The sequence below is a fragment of the Myotis daubentonii genome, chromosome 16 (genome assembly GCF_963259705.1).
Source record: "Myotis daubentonii chromosome 16, mMyoDau2.1, whole genome shotgun sequence".
Lineage (NCBI taxonomy): Eukaryota > Metazoa > Chordata > Mammalia > Chiroptera > Vespertilionidae > Myotis > Myotis daubentonii.
Genome location: NC_081855.1, coordinates 50506208 through 50526073, shown reverse-complemented (window position 1 = coordinate 50526073; position 19866 = coordinate 50506208). Strand labels below are relative to the sequence as shown.

At 38.8% G+C, this 19866-nt stretch overlaps 1 protein-coding gene across 4 annotated transcripts in view; it reads left to right on the top strand.

Annotated features, from left to right (window-relative positions):
* The first annotated feature begins 3239 nt into the window (after nt 1-3239).
* The window catches only part of ABCA9 (ATP binding cassette subfamily A member 9), a 52388-nt gene continuing 35761 nt past the window's right edge, over nt 3240-19866 (top strand). The window contains exons 1-8 of one of the 4 annotated variants that reach the window (XR_009449344.1): nt 3240-3574; nt 3786-4176; nt 8237-8334; nt 9718-9819; nt 11773-11980; nt 14155-14319; nt 15939-16042; nt 16983-17209. Coding sequence is in view for 3 of the 4 variants with exons in the window: in XM_059671023.1 (XP_059527006.1) it covers nt 8329-8334; nt 9718-9819; nt 11773-11980; nt 14155-14319; nt 15939-16042; nt 16983-17209 (812 nt within the window). In the remaining variant the exon portion in view is untranslated. Of the gene's footprint in view, nt 3575-3785; nt 4177-8236; nt 8422-9717; nt 9820-11772; nt 11981-14154; nt 14320-15938; nt 16043-16982; nt 17210-19866 lie in introns of all 4 variants that reach the window. The other 3 variants (XM_059671023.1, XM_059671022.1, XM_059671024.1) reach the window with 3 other exon arrangements.

Genomic DNA, 19866 nt, shown 5'->3' with positions numbered 1-19866 from the left:
GGGTTTCCTGTTCATGGAGGTGTCCTTTAAAGCAGTGATTTTTAAAGCATGCAGTGTCTGACTATTTAGTCAGGGGCACTGAACTCTTTTTATTTTTTTAATTGAACTTACTGGGGTGGCATTGGTTAATGAATTTTTATAGTTTCAAGTGTACAATTCTATAATACATCATCTGTATATTGTATCATGTGTTCACCATCCCAAGTCAAGTCTCCTTCCATCACCATTTATCTTCCCTTACCCTCTTCTCCCTTCCCCTTGCCCCTTCCCTCTGGTAATCACCACACTGTTTTCTGTATCTATGAGTTTGGGGTGAGGGTTGCTTAATCCCTTCACCTTTTGTACCCAGTCCCCCAACCCACTTCCCCTCTGATAGCTGTCAGTCTGTTCTCTGTATCTATAAGTCTTTTTCTCTTTTATTTGTTAGTTCATTTTGCTCATTAGATTCCACATATTAGTGAAATCATATGTTACTTGTTTTTCTCTGACTAGCTTATTTCACTTAGCACAATGTTCTCCAGGTCTATTCATGCTGTTGCAAAGGGTACAATTTCTTTCTTTTTTACGGCCCAGTAGTATTCCATTGTATAAACAGGCTGCTTCCAATAGAAGGAGCATACTTCAACATAATAAGGCCATATATGACAAACCCACAGCCAACATCATACTCAGTGGGCAAAAACTACAAGCTTTCCCATTAAGATGGGAAGCAAGACAGGGATGTCTGCTTGCACCACTCTTACTCAACATAGTTCTGGAAATTTAGCTACAGCAATCAGACCAGAAGAAGAAATAAAAGACATCCAAACTGGAAAGGAAGAAGTAAAACTGCCATTATTTGCAAGATGATATGATACTGTATATAGAGAACCCTAAAGAGTCCACCAAAAAACTACTAGAACTGATCAATGAATTCAGTAAAGTATCAGGATACAAAATAAATATCCAGAAGTCAGTTGCATTTTTATATATCAATGAACTAGTATAAAGGGAAACTAAGAAAACAATCCCATTCACAATTGCTTAAAAACAAACAAACAAAAAACCTAGGGCCCAGGCGTGGTGGCTCAGTGGTTGAGCTTTAGCCTCTGAACCAGAAAGTCACGATTTGATTCCCAGTCAGGGCACATGCCCAGGTTGCAGGCTTGATCCCCAGTGTGGGTGTGCAGGAGGCAGTCGATCAATGATTCACTCTCATCATTGATGTGTCTCTCTCTCTCCCTCTATCTCTCTCTCTCTCTCCTTCCCTCCCTCCCTCTCCTCTCTAAAATAATAATAATAATAATAAAATAATAATAATAATAATAATAATAATAAACACATTTTAAAAACCACCTAGGAATAAATCTAACCAGTCTCTTTATCTGGTTAAATAGGCTGCTGGGCCAATTCATTCTTCTCTCGTTGCAGATCAGGCATTTCTTCATTTGCACGCACAGTGTTGAGGGCTGCACCAGGTCCCACACTAACAGTTACTCTCAATCCCAGCCAAATATTTTAGCCCAATGCAAAGCCCATGAAATCTATATGGCTTCCGGCACTGGAGAATATTGCTACAAAACATAAGCAAAAGGCAAGGGGAATTGTAAAAAGTGAGGCAGCATAGCATTTACTTGATCTCACAGACTGGGTTCTAACCAGTAACTCATCGGTTTTGTGAATTCAGGCAAGTAATTTCAACTCTCCAGGCCTCACCTTTCTTATCTGTAAAGTGGGGGTGATTATAATAGTGCCTGTCACGTGAGATGATTGTCTTGATTACATGTGTTAATATTTAAGTGTGTTTTGCACGTAGAAAATGCCATGTGTGATTGCTGAGTAATACAGCAGTGGTCGGCAAACTCATGAGTCAACAGAGCCAAATATCAACAGTACAACGATTGAAATTCCTTTTGAGAGCCAAATTTTTCAAACTTAAACTATATAGGTAGGTACATTGTTATTAACTTCACTAGGGTACTCCTGAGGCTTAGGAAGAGCCACACTCAAGGGGCCAAAGAGCCGCATGTGGCTCGTGAGCCGTAGTTTGCAGACCACGGCATTAGGGCATAAATTGCCATTCCACTTTTGAAATCCCAGTAAGATTCTTCTTTCCTTTTTACTTTTTAAATTTTATTGATTTTGGAGAAGAAGGTATAGGGAGAGAGAGACAGAAACATCAATGATGAGAGAGAATCATTGGTGGGCTGCCTCCTACACCCCCCCCACCACTGGGGACCGAGCCTGCAACCCCGCAGGTGCCCTGACCGGGAATTGAACTGTGACCTCCTGGTTCATAGGTCAACGCTCAACCACTGAGCCACACCGACCGAGCAAAACTCTCTTTTTAAGCTGGCAAGCTAATACTAAAGATTATTTAAAAGAGTGAAGACATATGACTTGATCAAGACAACGTTGACAAAGAAGGTTAATGAGGGTGGGCTTGTGCCTCCATTCTGCAGAGGTTGCATGTGAAGAATGAGGACACCACACTGAAGGAGAAGAATAGAGTCTAGAAGCCAGCCAGGTCCAGAACACACATCCTACATTCAAAGTTCTGGGGGGGAAAAAGTTACTGAAAACAGTTTCCTAAAGTATGTTCTCCGAGCACAAAATGTGGGGGCGATGTTATTAAACGTGATCATTTTGTATTTTCTACAGAAGACAGCAGACATACAGAAACCATCAGAAATGGTGAGTGTTTTGTTTTTTTTTTAATGTCTCACTGTCTCATGAATGAATGAGTTCAACCTGCTTCTCCTCGGCTTACTGAGCAATTTCTGAACTCCTGGAGTTAACCGAAGGGTAAACATAATTGGCTACATATCGAAGGGCAATAGGTAAGGAAGACTTCCCTGTGGTTTGCGTGGACGAGGGGGCACAGAGGAGTCTGTTGCCCTGAGAATTGCATGCCTAGCACTTTGCTTCGCCTTCAACTGTGTGCTTAGGAAGTCATTGCAGCCCAGAACTCAGACTTACTGCCTGCAAGCAGAAAGGTAGCGGTCCTTGCTTTTTGTCTTCAGCTAAAGACAAACTTCATGAATTCCAAGAAGCTTTGGAACAGCGTTGTCTTCAAGTTACACGAGATGCTAAAAAAGAAAGAAAGAAAAAAGGCAGCATGGCAGCTCCTACCTGTTAAAAATGTTTGGTAAACAATATGGAAACTAGGACATACTAAAAATCTATAGTTGCTGATAGAGGGAGTAGTTTGTTTTCTGGGACTTGTTGCAGAAGTAGCCAGCATATGGAGTGCAGTTCTTATCTTAGTTTTATGACATGGCTCTAAGTCCATCCTGTTTTGCACTTGGAGAAAGATGCTGCTGTTAGCGGGCAGGCAGTGCAACAAAACTATAATCTCTGTGTACAAAATGTGGGCGATGTTATTAAATGTGATCATTTGTATTTTCTACAGAAGACAGCGGACATACAGAAACAATCAGAAATGTGTTTTAATGCTTGACAGTCTCATGCATGAATGAGTTCATTTTGTCACCCTGAAAAAAATAATCACTTTGCTTCATTGCCATATTTCTAGGTCCAGGTTTGAAGAACCAAATTTCAGTGGAAGGTTTGGAGCTACTTTCTGACTTGATTGGTATATTTCTAGCTATTTTTAAAAATCTCCCCCACCCCCTGCCCCTACTTCTTTCTGCTCTGCTCTGCACTGTCTCTAATGTTTCTTTAAAAGATTGGAGGCTCGGGGGGAAGGGGAGTGGAAATCCCATTAAGGCCTTGTATGAAAAAGCTAATGGAGAAAGACTAAAACCTTTTGGGTTTGACAGTACCTAATGTTTTGTTCTGTCCAGCCAGCCATCTGCAACTCCACACTCCCTGCTGAGGAACTGGCCGGGAGACAAAGCAATGGAAAACGGTGAAGGAGTCGCCCCCGTGATGTGAGCAGAGAGCTTTTGGCAGTAGCCCTGCTGAATTAAGACCACAATCCTTTTCGGAAATCAGTCTAAAACGAACTCTTCACAATAAACATGAAATTAAAAGCATGATGTACCAGTGACTCAGAAGGAATGTGAGCGCTCCTCCAGGAACTGCCGAGTCCCCGTGGACGAACCGTGTCTGGATGATCATTCCAGATTTCCAGCGAGTAAGTGAACCTCTAACCCTGTGGTGTTGCCTATGGAAAGATCACCTACGACTTCCAACGGGAAGTACCAAACATTTGGATGGAAACTATTAAGTGCAGTAAGTTATTAATGACTCCTTTTGATTTGTCAGATCATCTGAGTAGTTTCTATTGTAAGGCTAAATAATCGGTTGGAGAACTAAGACTTTTTCCCCCCCCTTTTCTCATTTTTACCCCGTAACTAAAGCATATTTGGACCAAATGACATATATTAGCTAATAGGCTATTGGAGAAATGGAAAGAAATGTAACTTTCTGCTCCCTCTTTGCAAGTAGGAGTTACGTCCTACGTTATTAGACTTAATTCTTCTTTTGTTTGTTTTCAGTGTTACTGCCAGAGGATTTGTAAGCATGGGAGGGTGGAGTGGGGGTGAAGGTGGAGGCGGGGCAGGGGGGACTACATGATTTTCAGAGTTTTGAATTGTGTTAACTGGCTTGAGAATATTTTCATCAAGAAAACTCAGGGCAATGTTTTTATGGACCTTTGTGGATCATGCTAAATACTTAAGAATTTTGATCTGATGTATTGTGCAATGCATTGATGCTCTAAATATGAGGAATTCTGGCAGGAAGTGACTGGGTTTTTATAGCCAAGTTATTCTTTCTAGATCACACGATTTTTGGAGCAATTTAAATTAGTTAGATGTTTTGTGCTACTATATGGAGAGTTGTATTTTTTTTCCTGGCATTTCCATCAGGAGGTGCTGGGGGGGGAGGGGCGGGGGGAATAGTGTTAACAGTGAGAGACAAAGAGCCAAACGATGACACTTAGATCATGTCCATTATTCGTTTATTCATAAATAATTGTCAGCACATGCACTAATCACAGGAAGAAAGAATCGGCAATATATTTAACCCTTTGATACCGTGATCTGAACTGCTGCTGTTGGTGTCAGGTGGGTCCTCTCGGCTGTCGCTGCTGCTCCCGTGCAGTAATATCAGGAGCTCATCCCCGTGGCTTCCGAATCCTGTTCATTCCCAGACAGTTGTTAAACATAAACGCATGCCCTCCTGTGTTCCACAAACAGCACTTCGTAGAAGGAACCTCCAGCAACGACTTCTGTCCTCATGCTCTTTTTTTAAATTATTATTATTACATTTTATTGGCGTGACGTTGGTCAACATGAACATATAGGTTCCATGTGTGGATTTCTAAGTTACAAAATCTGTATAGAGCACCCTGTGTCCACCACCGAAAGGCAAGTCTTCTTTTACCTCATATTAGGACCCCTTTCTCCGCCCACCCCTCTCCCCCTGGCAACCACCGCACTGCTGTTTGTGTGCATAAGTTTCAGTTTTATATCCCACATATGAGTGAAATCATACGGTTCTTAGCGTTTTCTGTCTGACTTGTTTCACTCAGCATAATGCTCTCAAGGTCCCACGCGCTGGCCTTAGACTGTCAGGATTTCTTCCCGTCTTGTGCCCCGTCCTCCTTTCATGCTCCTGTATCCGTTTTCTTTTTCAAATGACCACATACCTAACGGAGTCGAACAAGACAGATGTATCATCTCAGAGTGGGGGAGGTAAGATGCGTGCGGTGAGTCACACTGGACTACAGTGAGGTGTTGGCAGGGCTGCGTTCCTTGCTGGAAGACATAGGGAAGGATCTGTTTTCTTGCTTAAAACTTAGCGGCTGTCCCATTGCCTGGCTCATGCCCTTTTTCCTCAGTGGTGGATTGCATCCTTCGTCTACGGTTAAGGACCCTTGTGATGACATTGGGCCCGCCCCGATAATCCATGATTAGTTCCTTGATTTCAAGTCAGTGGCTTAGCAGACCTATTCTCATCTTACTCCACGCCTTAATTCTCCTTTGCCATGGCACAAATTCCAGGACTAGAACGGGACCATTATTCCATGCAAGCTTGTGGGGACAAAACTTGACTTTATGAAACTCTAATTTTTTGTCAGTCCATGAGGAGTCAATACAAATTATGTCTAATCATTTTGAAAATTGTGATTTCTTTCAACACTGCACACGAACATCCCTTTTGTCTGTCTTTGAGCTTTTCAGTTCCCTTCTTTGCTACGCAAGCACTTGGAAACAGCGGTTATATTTCTTTTTAGCTTGATTGCACAGTGTTCCCTATTTCACACCTTTCCATTTACTTCCTAATTTTTAAACAAACAGGTCAGAATGAGCAAGAGGCACATCAGCGTGAAGCAGTCTAGCCTTTAAAGTTCTCTTCCATCAGTCCTTGCCTTTCAGACTTAGACAGCAATAGAACATTCTTCCCAGCAATGTAGCCTAATTAGGCTCTATCTCTGGCATTCACCGGCCCCCATTTGAATTGCCTCCTGAATACCAGCAGGGGGCAGCATGGGCAAGATCAGGATTTTAGTCTTTGAACCTAATAGCCAAGAGCAAGCTCATTTGTAAAATGAGGAAAGAGAAAATAGCGACCCTGGGATTGCCACCCTCGTTAAATACGGCACCAAAGGAGGCTGCCACTACCTTGAAAACGCATGTTTCATTGGCCAAATAGCCTTGTGCTCCAAGCACAGTCCTTGTAACATTTCCTGGGCCAATTCCTCCTCTTAAAATGTTGGGTTTGTTAATTAAGATTAGGTCTTATGTTTTCTTTATCAACTAAGATAATTCATGGGTGTTCACACTCTACACATCTCAGAGTCTTTTTGTTATTCTGCCTTATGGGAAAATAATGAGATATGCCCTCTGCAAGGCGACTATGTAGCTCATTCTGGGAAATATACTACTGGTTCTTAGGCTGCACTAAGATGACCATATAAATAATGACATTCCACCGCTGCTGACCAGGTAGAGTGTCATATCTGAATTCTGCTTCCTTCATTAGGTTTGAAGTGATCAGTGAATGGCCATTAGACAGATAGGTCCTGAATTTTTGTGGTTATATAGGTTCTAGACTAGAATTAGAATGCTCTCTGCAAACAGCTCTATAAAGAGTTGCTGTGGACTTGGCCCCCGTATTGGAAATGGACAATCAGACCCAATGGTGGATCTGTGGTAAGCCTGAAGGCTAGTTATCTCTTCCTGCAAGTCTAGGCACTTATGTGGATTAGCCCCAAGGCCAAGGTTGAACCCATAAAAAGAAGGGATTGGGTAATTGTTTTCTACTGACAACAGCAGAATAACATAGATGCCTGCAAATAATTATGCCTATATTGCCGAGGATGCATTTCCAGTTCAAGAACCTCCTAGCGCAAATTCATCTGATCCGTGTATCCCCTGTCAGTTCACCCCCATCCTTATTGCTGCCTCCCACCTCTCCATTCATATGCGTGGCTGAATATGCAAGGCTGAGATTTATATGCATCACAGACCTGATGGTTATTTGGGGTGCTCTTTTCTACTAGACCGTCTACTTTGTAAGAATCGAAGCATGGTATGGGGTTAAATCATAATCTAGTTTTATTGCAAACAGATTTTCTTCAGCATTCTTCTTTAGTTTTGTCTATTTTGGTAGGTGTCTCTAAGGGAAATAGAGCAAATTGCTTTTTCAATTCCACCTCACAGATATTAGGCTGATTTTTATTTCATTACAAACTGTTTACTTCCTCCTGAACTACCCCATTCCTATCCTGTCAACTTGATTCTTTATAGACTCTTTCTTTTATCCTTTAATTTCAAACATTTATTTTTTTATATTTCCTTGTCATTATATTTGGTACTTAAAAGAGCCTTTAGGAAAATATGCATGTCTTCCCACTACCTTGAAAAATTATTTCCATTTTATTTTTTACAATGTATTTTTTATAATATATACTTTTTGCAATTGTATTTTCTTTTTTTTTCTTTTGGACATCACTTCACCTAATACTTTACTTTTTATTGTTTTTTCCCTCATTTTAGATATTTTTAATCTCATTATTTTCAAATATGTTTGAATTTTTTTGAAAAATTGGAAGGATTGCAAATTCTTTGTATCATGCAAGATGTTATGGTCTTAATTACTTTAGGGGAAATATTTAGTATGATATTTGCTTTTAATTCCTTTTTAACTTTCTTCTTGAATTTCATTATGGTCATTAAATGGAAGATTTAAAATTTTTCTTCTGTTTATTATAATACAGTTTTCTTTGTAAATAGTATATATTTTCTTTGCCTTTGGGGGTAATCGGCCTTTCTTTTTGTTCCAGCATTTGGGGCTTCCGATAACAACTGTGCAAACTGAAGTCTGTGGATAAACACGTGAGTAGATCCCTCCTAGAGCTCCTCACCGCCAGTTGGGATGCTGGTAGAATCTCTGGTCTTGCATGGAAGTGGCCCCTGATCCACACACTCCCCAGATGAATTTCTACCACGGCACGGCAGTTGGTTCAGAGTGAGGGCTCCAGAACTTGACCCTCTGGGTTCAAGCCCTGGTTGTGTCACCTTTAAGCTGAGTGTGGAGAGTCACTTTGCCTCTCTGTGCCTTATCTTCTTCATCTGTAAAATGGGCGAGAATAATAAGGCCTATCCCAAAGGTTTACTGTGAAGATTACACTAATTAATTCTTATAAATGCTTAGAACTGCCTGGAACATATAAACCATCATTAGAAGTTAGATATTATTTTCTTTCCAATATCCTATGTTCAAACTACTTCCAGTCTCTCTTTGTTCCAGCCATAATGAACAATCTGAAATGCTCTGAAATTTCACGAGAATTTTTATCTACTTGCTTTTGGATTTTGTTGCTGTTGTTTTCTCATTTAATGGTTGGCATGGAACTTTTTTGAACTTTACTTATAAAAGGTGGATAAAGAACTAATTAATCATACTTTTGATTTCATGGCACACAGCATGATTGGTTCAAACAAAGCCCTTATCCTGCTTTGGTTATTTATTTCCTTAAATTTACAGCTCCCACTTTATACCCAAACTCCATTTCCACTTCCCACTGCCATAGGTAACCTTTTCATTGTACTTGATAACCATCCTTTAGTTCCTGGATATTCCTAGAAAATGTATATGGCATGAAGTGCTAATTAATATAAATGAGGTTGTGATATAACTCAACATTGTCTTACTTTTAAAAAAATGGCACTATGTTTTTTTAAAGATCTCTTTATGTTACTATGCGGATACCAACCCATTGCTTCTGAACCCTACATGCTTTATGGACTATATTGATTAAAATTTGTTTCACAACACCATGCCACCATAGTGCACATGATGAAGAGCATCTTCGTAGAGGTCCCCTTGAGGGCTCTTGTGAAAATTTCCTGGGCACTTGTACCCCGCAGCTGAATTGTCGATGGCAGTAGTAACGAACTGGGAATGAATCACTCAAATGGCTGTGTGAGTCTATACTCCCACCAGCAGTACTTCAAGTTCCTGTGTCCCCATTAGAAAGCTGAACAGTGTAAGGTTGTGGGGAGAAAACTTGACTCTACGAAACTCTCTAATTTTTGTCAGTCCATGAGGAGTCAATACAAATTATGTCTAATCATTTTGAAAATTGTGATTTCTTTCAACACTGCACATGAACATCCCTTTGTCTGTCTTAGAGCTTTTCAGCTCCCTTCTTTGCCACGCAAGCACTTGGAAACAGATGTTGTGATATTTCTTTTCAGCGTGATTGCACAATGTTCCCTATTTCACACCTTTCCATTTACTTCCTAATTTTTAAATAAACAGGTCAGAATGAGCAAGAGGCACATCAGCGTGGGTCAGCAAACATGGGCCCTTCTCTGCAAGAATTTTCTTAAAAAATGGAGGATGAAGAGAGAAACCTTCCTGGTATGGTTCAGAGCCTATGTGTTTGTCCTCATATGGAGAAAAGGAAAAAGTATTTGATCAGGCAGCACAAATACTGTGTCTTCATTATTTAATGTTTCAGATAGATTCTATTTCTAACAGACTTTTTTTTTTTAATTCTGGACTTTGCTATTATTTCAAATAAGATTCCTTTAAAAAATATTATATGTCTTAAGGCACTTGAAAAGTAATTCATATTTAGAAACTCCATGAAAAATAACGCCACATCTTTACACTGCAGAGATAACAATTCTTAGCATCGAAACTCATTTGAAACTCATGAAGGCATAGGTGCACGAGTTCAGGGTTAAAGTCAAAGAAACAGGCAACATTTAATCCAGAATTAATCCAGAAATCAAGATGAAATTTTTAAAAAGCATCCAAAAGATGAAGTGTAGCACTTCCAAACAGTTGTATTATGGATACGGATGATGTCAATTGGAAAGAAATAATGGGTATATATACAACTAAGAGGGAAAGAAAGGGCATTTTGAACTTTTGCTTCTATTAGGATAGTATTTATTTTCTTCTAATCATAAGAATGATTAGATATACTTTGTGTAGAAAATTCAGTAAATTTAGAAAAATATATTAAATACATTAAAAATCATAAAATATCCATTGATCAAGGGATGATATATTAATATTTGATCTTATAGACATTGTGTGTGTTCTTTCAACCAATATGTATTGAATACTTCAATTAGCAAGAATAAGGTCTATAAAATTCCTGCATGGAGTAAAGGATCATATGAATATAAAAGTTAGATGCTACTCTAGATAAATGTTTTGCTATCATCATTTTAATTATTCATATAAGCACTGTATCTGGTAATTTATCTACCTGACTAGATAGATTAGGGTAGATATAGGCCAACACACATAGCTGAAATAAGAACATATGGTGAATATTATCTTTTAAGGGACATGTGTTTAGAATTAAAACTAAATATTAAAGTGTGTTCTTAACACAGGACTTCACATGCATTCTGTTGCATTTCCAATTCCAGATGCAACAGAATGACAAAGACTTTTAAGATCTGTCTTTATGAGCAATATTTTGGAACTATTTTTTGCACATACAGGTAGCAGAAGATAAAAATATGACCTTGCTCTTGTTGATGGCTGGTTCTCTTTTTCATGCCACCTAATATTTCTTTATCATTGTCACTCGGGTTTCCACATGACTATAAATCATTAGGCCATTCATGAAGCAATCTAGCCTTTAAAACTTGCATTGAAGTATGATAAACTTAGATTCTCAATTATACTTGGAACCAGAGGCCCGGTGTACAAATTCATGCACCAGTGGGGTCCCGCGGCCTGGCCTTTGGGGTCAGGCTGAAACTGGCTCTTCAACATTCCCTGGGGGGTCCAGGATTCTGAGAGGATGCAGGCCAGGTCAAGGGACCCCACCAATGCATGATTGGGGGCAGGGAGGGACACGGAGGTTGGCCAGCTGGGGAGGGGCTGCAGGAGGGCTCCAGAGCATGTCCGGCCCATCTAGCTCAGTCCTGATCAGCCAGATCCTAGCAGCAAGCTAACCTACCAGTTGGAGGGTCTGCCCCCTAGTGGTCAGTGCACATCATAGCAACTAGTCCCCTGGTGGTCAGTGCACATCAAAGGGAGGGGTTGAGTGGCCTTAGCATATCATTAGCATATTACACTTTGATTGGTTGAAGGGACGACCGGACACTTAGCATATTAGGCTTTTATTTTATAGGATGGATGCTACAACTCCATCTTGATAGATGAAGTGCACATTTCAAAACGGGCAGATTAGAGGACAAGAAATTTGGGAGAGTTCAAGACTGGGAGAGAGGAAAAATGGAATCTGAGCTACATAAAAATTTAAGTGTTTAAATTTGTTTGGGGATGACCTATCTGTGGTTGAACAGCTACTGATTTGCTCCATCTTCTCTTGTTGCTGTGCAGGAATGGTTTTTCTCATTTCTCCTGGTGTTATTTGCATACCTGTTTTCTTCCACTATACATAACACTGAAAACTTTCCTCAAGTGCCTGCAATATATCTGGGGCGTGTAGATCATTTTAATGATTCGAATTACGTTATTGCATTTGCACCCGAATCCAAAACTACCCAGGAGATCATGAGCAAAGTAGCATCAGCCCCATTTATGAAAGGTACGTGCTCCAGAAGTTCACGGTAAATTTCTTGTTGGCAAAATACACAAATTCATTTTAAAATTCTTTTGATAAACTGTGTTAAATGTTTAAGTTTCTAGATTTAATTCACGACATTAATGCATATTCCTTTCTGATACCAAGGAGATTTTCTTACTGTATTTACTACTCTCCTGTATTAGGAAATGTTAGGTTAAGTGGGGTTTCCTTTGTATAGTTCATATTAAAATGAGGTAGTCCAGGGTTATTCAAATGTATGTTTGTGAGAAGATTCCGTAAAGGTTGATCAATGGTGACAGCATGGTTTTTTAATCTCTCGAAATGCATAAAAATTGAGAGAGAAATTAGACAGCAGAACTCAGAAAGCATGGACAGTGTTCACCACAAAATAGGTGAAGAGGTGTTTCCTTGGGCCTCCAGATGTAAGCGAAGGGGGAGGAAGCCCTAATAGCCACAAGGCTTGCTGTAGGGTATCCAATGGGCCCGAGAAGAGAATGAGAACCCCTTAAGAAAGAGCCAGTAACCACTGCAAAGAGAGGGCCAATTTGAGAATGATTAAAACCATTTTTTAGTAATTAGGTTGGTGCTGTAGTTTTAGAATGTTATTCTGAGGCTGTTATATATGTCAGTCATGTGGGATATACCAAATAAGTAATTATGGAATAGTCTAATTCTCTCCCCCCTGAGTCCTTGAAACATAGGAGTCTTGGTACGGGAAGAAAGGAGATGCAGAGATCTGGGACAAGAAAGTTATAGGGGGAGTACTCTTGACCTTCCAGAAAGTTAGGAAACCTTTGAGAGCAAATAGATTATGTCAGAAAAACTCAGCAGTCAACTTCAAGAGACCCCCTTCTGGGTCAAAGCTGGCATATGTTAAGCTTCAACAAGAATAGCGCAATGATTTGAAACTCATCCAATGTATATTTAAATGCATGCTTTCATCGTGATGTAAAAAGAAAAAAAAATGTTTGCCCTTGGAAGATGATAGGAAATCAGTTGTTAGGAACATTTGTAAATAAAGGGGAAATGCCAGCATTTATCCTATTGAACTGTACTATTGGCTAATCAAACAGATGCTGGAAAGTACTGTTTTATAAACATGTTCTAGTAAATGAAAAACAAATGATGGAAATAGAACATCATCATTTTGAAATTTCTAGTGGATCTGGGCACTGAGTGTCAATGGCTGCTCATATCACAAAAAGCAAGACACTCAGCAACTATGACACTAATGAAAGAATACACCATGACCGGTAGCCTGGCCCAAAGGATTGGACCTGGGTCTAATTAAATATCTGGTCCAGCTGCCAGATGGCAGGAAGCACAGAGGACAGTGGATCATGTTGAATTATAACAGGCGTTTGCATTCAACAGATTCCAGACAGTGGGTTAAATGGCCTGGGTTTGGTCCATAAAAGGCACTCATTTACATTACATATTTTAGAATAAACAAAGTCTCTTGGGAAAACACTCCCCAAATTGAACAATTTTATGCTGTCTTTGAAGTGTAGCCATATTGACACCATTGTCAAATGGAGGTATACAGGGTGGGATGAAAATAGGTTTACAGTTGTTTGTATGGAAAATAATACAATCATTAATAATCAATAACGCAAGAATAAACTGTGTTTCGTGTACTCACAACTGTAAACCTACTTTTGCCTGGCCCCATATAGTATAATTATAGAATATATTTATGATTGTAATATATATTTCAACTTTAGACAGGTCTATATGCACATCAGTTTAAATGTATACATTGGTATTGCTATTCCAAATTCATCATGCTTTAAAGCATTGGTTAAATACAGGGTGTCCCCCCAAAAGTATACACACTTTGAATGATTATTAATTCCAATCAGTTAAATCTGAAAAGAAAAAAACATCTATTGAGCTATCAGCTATAAATTGTGTATACCTTTTGGGGGACACGCTATATTTCATTTGTAAAGGCACAATCTGTGATAGAAGCGATTGCCACACAGCACTTCTTAGTTTATCTAGAGCATTGGAACCCCGCACCCCCCCCCCCCACACACACACAGAGTGTGACTCTCTCAGTTAGTGTTGAGATGACGTGAATGTAAGTAAGATCTTCACCATGATTGTGTGTAGTGTTCTGTCTTTGGACCACGTAGAGATCTTCCTTACCTTTTCCCCTCTTTCACCCACAGGAAGGACAATCACGGGGTGGCCTGATGAGGAAAGCATGAATGCATTGAATTTAAACTATTCTATAGATGCAGTGAAAGTCATCTTTAAGGATAACTTCTCATATCATTTAAAGTTTATCTGGGGAGGTAGAATCCCCAAGATAAAGGAATACAGAGACCATTCAGGTAAACTTCCCATTAGAAAAATACTTTTTTTTTTTTTTTTTTTTGCTGTTGTCATTAGTCAAAAGGAAGCATATGTGAGAGCAGAAGTATCACAACATATCCAGACTTTTAATTTCTGAACATAATGAGATTCATTCCTGTTTTTTTTTAAAAAAAGCATGTGTTCTTAAGTATATTGTCTTATTAAGAAATTATATTTGCTGTTTCACTTATGCGCTGCTTAACGAGAGGGATACTTTCTGAGAATTGCATCATGAGATGATTTCATTGTCATGTAAACATCACAGAGTGCACTCACACACACCTAACTGGTATAGCCTATTACATGCCTAGGCTGTTTGTATATGGTATAGACTATGACTTCTAACCTGTACAGCATGTTACTGTGCAAAACAACATGAGATTAAATTAAGCACAAGAGAAAATGATGCAATGCAGAGATGCGGTAAACATGAGATATTCTATGAGCTGCTGTTGGCACAGCCTGGCATACTGCTTTACAGCCAACTTTTTTTTATCTAAGTAGAAAGAGTACACTCTAAAATAATAATAAAGCATATAGTTAGTAAAAACATAAAGCAGTAACATAGTACTTTATTGTCATTATCAAGTATTATGGGCTGTACATAGTTGCGGTAGGTTGATTTACAACAGCATCACCACAAACACTTGAGAAAAGCATAATGTCATAATGGCTACGATGTCTCTAGGCCAGCGATTTTAAGCCTTTTCATCTTATGGTAGACATAAACTACTAAAATTCTGAAGCACACCAAAAAATACGTTGTTTTTTTTTTTTTTTTTTTGCTGAACTGACAAAAAATAGGTATAATTTGGATTCACTCACACGGGCAGCTGTTGTTGTGTTGGCATTATCATTTTTTCATTTGACAATCTAAGGCAGTGGTTCTCAACCTTCCTAATGCCGTGACCCTTTAATACAGTTCCTCATGTTGTGGTGGCCTCCAATTTCATTGTTACAAATTGAACATAACTAAAGCATAGTGATTAATCACAAAAACAATATGTAATTATATATGTGTTTTCCGATGGTCTTAGGTGACCCCTGTGAAAGGGTTGTTCGACCCCCAAAGGGGTCGCGACCCACGGGTTGAGAACCACTGATCTAAGGGAAAAGAGGTCAGTGCCCTGACTAAGTAGTCAGGTCCTAGATTATAAGAATTTTTCAACTTCATTATATGTGTTCCATTGTTTACCCAATATAGTAATATGGCACATGACTGCATTCCTGTGTTAGTCCTAAATATAATTGCAAGAAAAGGCTATTTGCTCAATGATTACCAAACTTTTAAAAAATTTAGCGCTTCTTTGGCACAAGCCACAGAATAGCCTTGGCTCAACAAAGCTCAACAAAATACTCTTGGGTAATGGAGAGAATTATAAGATTGAGTGAAAAATTGTTGAGAACTGATGTTCACATGAACAAAGCATATTCTCTGGGTGTACCCTGCAAACCGTACTTGCAAAAAGCCCTACCATACGCTATATTATTGTGAACTTGGAGTGCATTTTGGAATATTTGAAGTCTTCATTTTTCTATCACCAAGATTCCCCCATCCCATCATAACTGTTTATGTTGTGTTCTTCTTTTCCTAAAGCTCATTGTCAAACAACAAATGAAAAAGTCGCCTGTGAAGGTTCACTGTTCTGGAAAAAAGGCTTTATAGCTTTTCAAGCTGCCATTAATGCTGCTATCATAGAAGTAAGTATTAAGTTAAAGAAATAAATGGCATTGTACGTTAAATTTTGTTGGATGGTTATCTTATGGATTATCCTATCTTATCATTTAATTGATTTATTGACTTCATTCATTGGGCACAGTGTACTGGACAAGTACTGTGCAGTCATGGGCCACTGCACTATGATGTTAGGATAGTTGTGTCACTAGCCCAGTGATGGCGAACCTTTTGAGCTCGGCGTGTCAGCATTTTGAAAAACCCTCACTTAACTCTGGTCCCGTGTCACATATAGAAATTTTTTGACATTTGCAACCTCAGTAAAACAAAAATTTATATTTTTGATATTTATTTTATATATTTAAATGTCATTTAACAAAGAAAAGTCAACCAAAAAAGTGAGTTCGCGTGTCACCTCTGACACGTGTGTCATAGGTTCGCTGTCACTGCACTAGACAATGGGACCACTGTTGTATATACAGCCTGTCATTAACCAACAGGTATTTTTGTGGTGCAAGACTGTATATAAACCATTACACGAAGCACTGAGGATCAGGAAATAAGTAGAACACAGTTACTTTTCTCCAGGGATACTGAATAGTAGGGGGAGAGAAATGGATATATGGTTCATAATAAGAGTTTAGATTCTGTCATGAGATTATAAATGGTGAAGTAGGCAAACACTGAAACAAGATATTCTGAAATATCAGAGAGGACCTACTAATTGAAATGACATTTCAGCTGAGACTTTGAGATTGAGTTGAATTTTGTCTAGTGAAGATGGTAGAAAGATGTTCTAAGGAATTGAGACAAAAACTGGAGGGTGGCAAGACCTACCAGGGACAGATCGTGATAAGCATATGCATTTAAAAGTGGAATGCACATAATTTCTTTATCATTGAGAGGAAATGCATGAGGTTATAATCAGCTTCATATAACAATTTGTTCATTGGTATCTTTCTTTAGATCACAACAAATCACTCGGTGATGGAAGAGCTCATGTCAGTCACTGGTTTAAATATGAAGATATTACCCTTTCTTGCCCAAGCAGGGGTTGGGACCGATATTTTCATTTTCTTCTGCATTATTTCTTTTTCTACATTCATCTACTATGTATCAGTCAATGTTGCCAAAGAAAGACAATACATTAAGTCATTGATGACCATGATGGGACTTCGAGAGTTAGCATTCTGGTAATTACATGGCTACAGTCTGTCACATAGCATACATAAGCAGAGTGAGTTATTTGGACTCCCTAGGCCTATAAAGTATCATATTTAAACTTGATGGCTTCCATAAGGTAGTGTACGATAAATAAGTGAAGTAGATGGACTTATAGGCTTGGTAAATGATACTTCACTGAATTAAAGAAAGTCTAATTCTATAGCTTGCTGAAACCCAAATCACTAACCAATACAAATGATGACTCTTGATGACTAGTTACCATATATGGGGTGGATGTGTGTGTGTGTGTGTGTGTGTGTGTGTGTGTATACACCAGCCGTGGGCAAACTATGGCCCACGGGCAGGATCCGGCCCGTTTGAAATGAATAAAACTAAAAAAAAAAAAAAAAAGACCGTACCCTTTTATGTAATGATGTTTACTTTGAATTTATATTAGTTCACACAAACACTCCATCCATGCTTTTGTTCCTGCCGTCCGGTCCAGTTTAAGAACCCATTGTGGCCCTCGAGTCAAAAAGTTTGCCCACCCCTGGTATACACACATACTGGTATGTGTGCATATACTTTTAATATGGTACTATGCAAATTGGTCAGGATGCCGTCATGTAACGACCTGTCGACAGGAGGGTGGGGCAGCGAGCTATGTGCGGCGGAGAGCTACAGGCGGCAGTGGGAGGGGCGGCCAGCTGAGGCAAGCGCAGCAAGCTACTCCCACACAGATTCATGCGCAGGGCCACTAGTATGTTTGTATGTATACATATATATATGTATACACACACACACATGAGGTTTCTAATATTTGATGAAATATATGTTTGGATGATTGCTTTTGACTCCACATTGAATGAATTCTTACTTTTATGACACTGAAGGAAATAACATACACACACACACACACACACATACACACACACGAGGTATGTTCTTTAAGCACAAAGCTTCTTTGGTGGAGGTATACACAGTGGTGAGAACACAGGCTTGGGAGGTGGGAAGCCATGGGTCATCTCCATCTGAGCGTTGCCACCTTCACCAAGTTACTTAATCTCTTCAAATCTTGGTTTTCTCTTCTGTTAAACATTGATAATGGTATCTATTTCTTATTGGCCATAAAGATTAGACAGGAAATGTATTTAAAGTGGAATTAAGAAAAATTAAACACAGAATATTAGATAGAACTCAGTATTGGAAAGTAGTACATACTGAGAGATGTAAGTTAAGGAATCAATTAGCCACAATTTTTTAATGAGTTTAGCCAAACAATGCTTTTGAGACAAAGAGTAGTAAAAGCATAAGTTCCTGAATCAGAAAGCAGTGGTTTGAATGTACCTTTTACATACTGTGATATTATTCTCAATGTTAAACAAGAATTGTAGAATATATAGAATAGTTGTAGATATATACCATGTAGTGTTTAAATAAACGTTAGATACTGTTGAATAGGAAGACCACATATTTTTAATGCTGCCAATTTATACCAAATTTATTTTTCCTCCAGAAATATTTAATAAACAATGCAAAAAGTGGAGAAAATGCATTGCTGGCTTGGTTTGGTCTACAATGGGAGTTTCTTCTGGTGTCTCTATTTGTATTAAAATTGTGTAACTCAATCCTGGAGGGAATTTTGGTCAATATATTTTTTAAGAAGTCATGGAAACCTACAGAGCATTAGAGAAAAGCAACCAATGATGGTGATGATGATGATGATGATGATAATGAGAGAGAGAGCAAATATATCTGATGTTGAAGGGTTAACAAAAATAGGAACGTTCCTCCCATAAGAAAAGGCTGTGCCATTCTGTGTGTTTGGCATATGAATGAAATTAAGGAGAGGTTTATAGAATGCAGAGAGATGAACAATTTAAGATGAATAGAAGTATGTTGTGCAAAGGAATCATCACAGTTAGGCAAGACTTCCCAAAACACAATGACTTTTCTACTTTGAACAAAAGAAAACTAAGTGTTCATTGTGGACCAGTTATGGACCCATTGTCATATTAAACCCATAACATACAATATTTCATCTTTTCTTATTATTTTTCAGCAGAGAATAAGGAAATTTAAAGAGATTGAGTACCTTTCAGGATCATAGATTTACAGTGGAACAGAGAAAGCTGGAACCTAGATTTGCATGATTAGAAAGTTGACTCTCTTTCCCCATAAAGAAATTACTTCCTGCTTCTTTGGTATTGATAGCAAGAAATGACATATCTTCATATCCATTTGTATTCCCATATCTATTTGTATACCTGTGTTCATATCTGTGTCTATATCTAATCTTTACCTAATCATCTATATCAGGGGTTGGCAAAATATGACACCCCCCTTTTATTTTACAATCTGCAAACTAGGAATACTTTTACATTTTCAAATGTTTGGAAAAATTAAAAGACAATATGTTATGGCACACAAAGACTCATATAAAATTCAAATTTCAGTGTTAACAAATGAATTGTTATTGGAACCCAGCCACACTCATTGTTTGCACATTTTTAAAAATATATTTTTATTGATTTCAGAGAAGAAAGGAGAGGAAGAGAGAGATACAAACATCAGTGATGAGAGGGAATCATTGATTGTCTGCCTCCTGCATATTGGATTGAGCCCGCAACCCAGGCATGTGCCCTTGACCGGAACCGAACTTGGGACCTTTTGGTCCGCAGGCCGA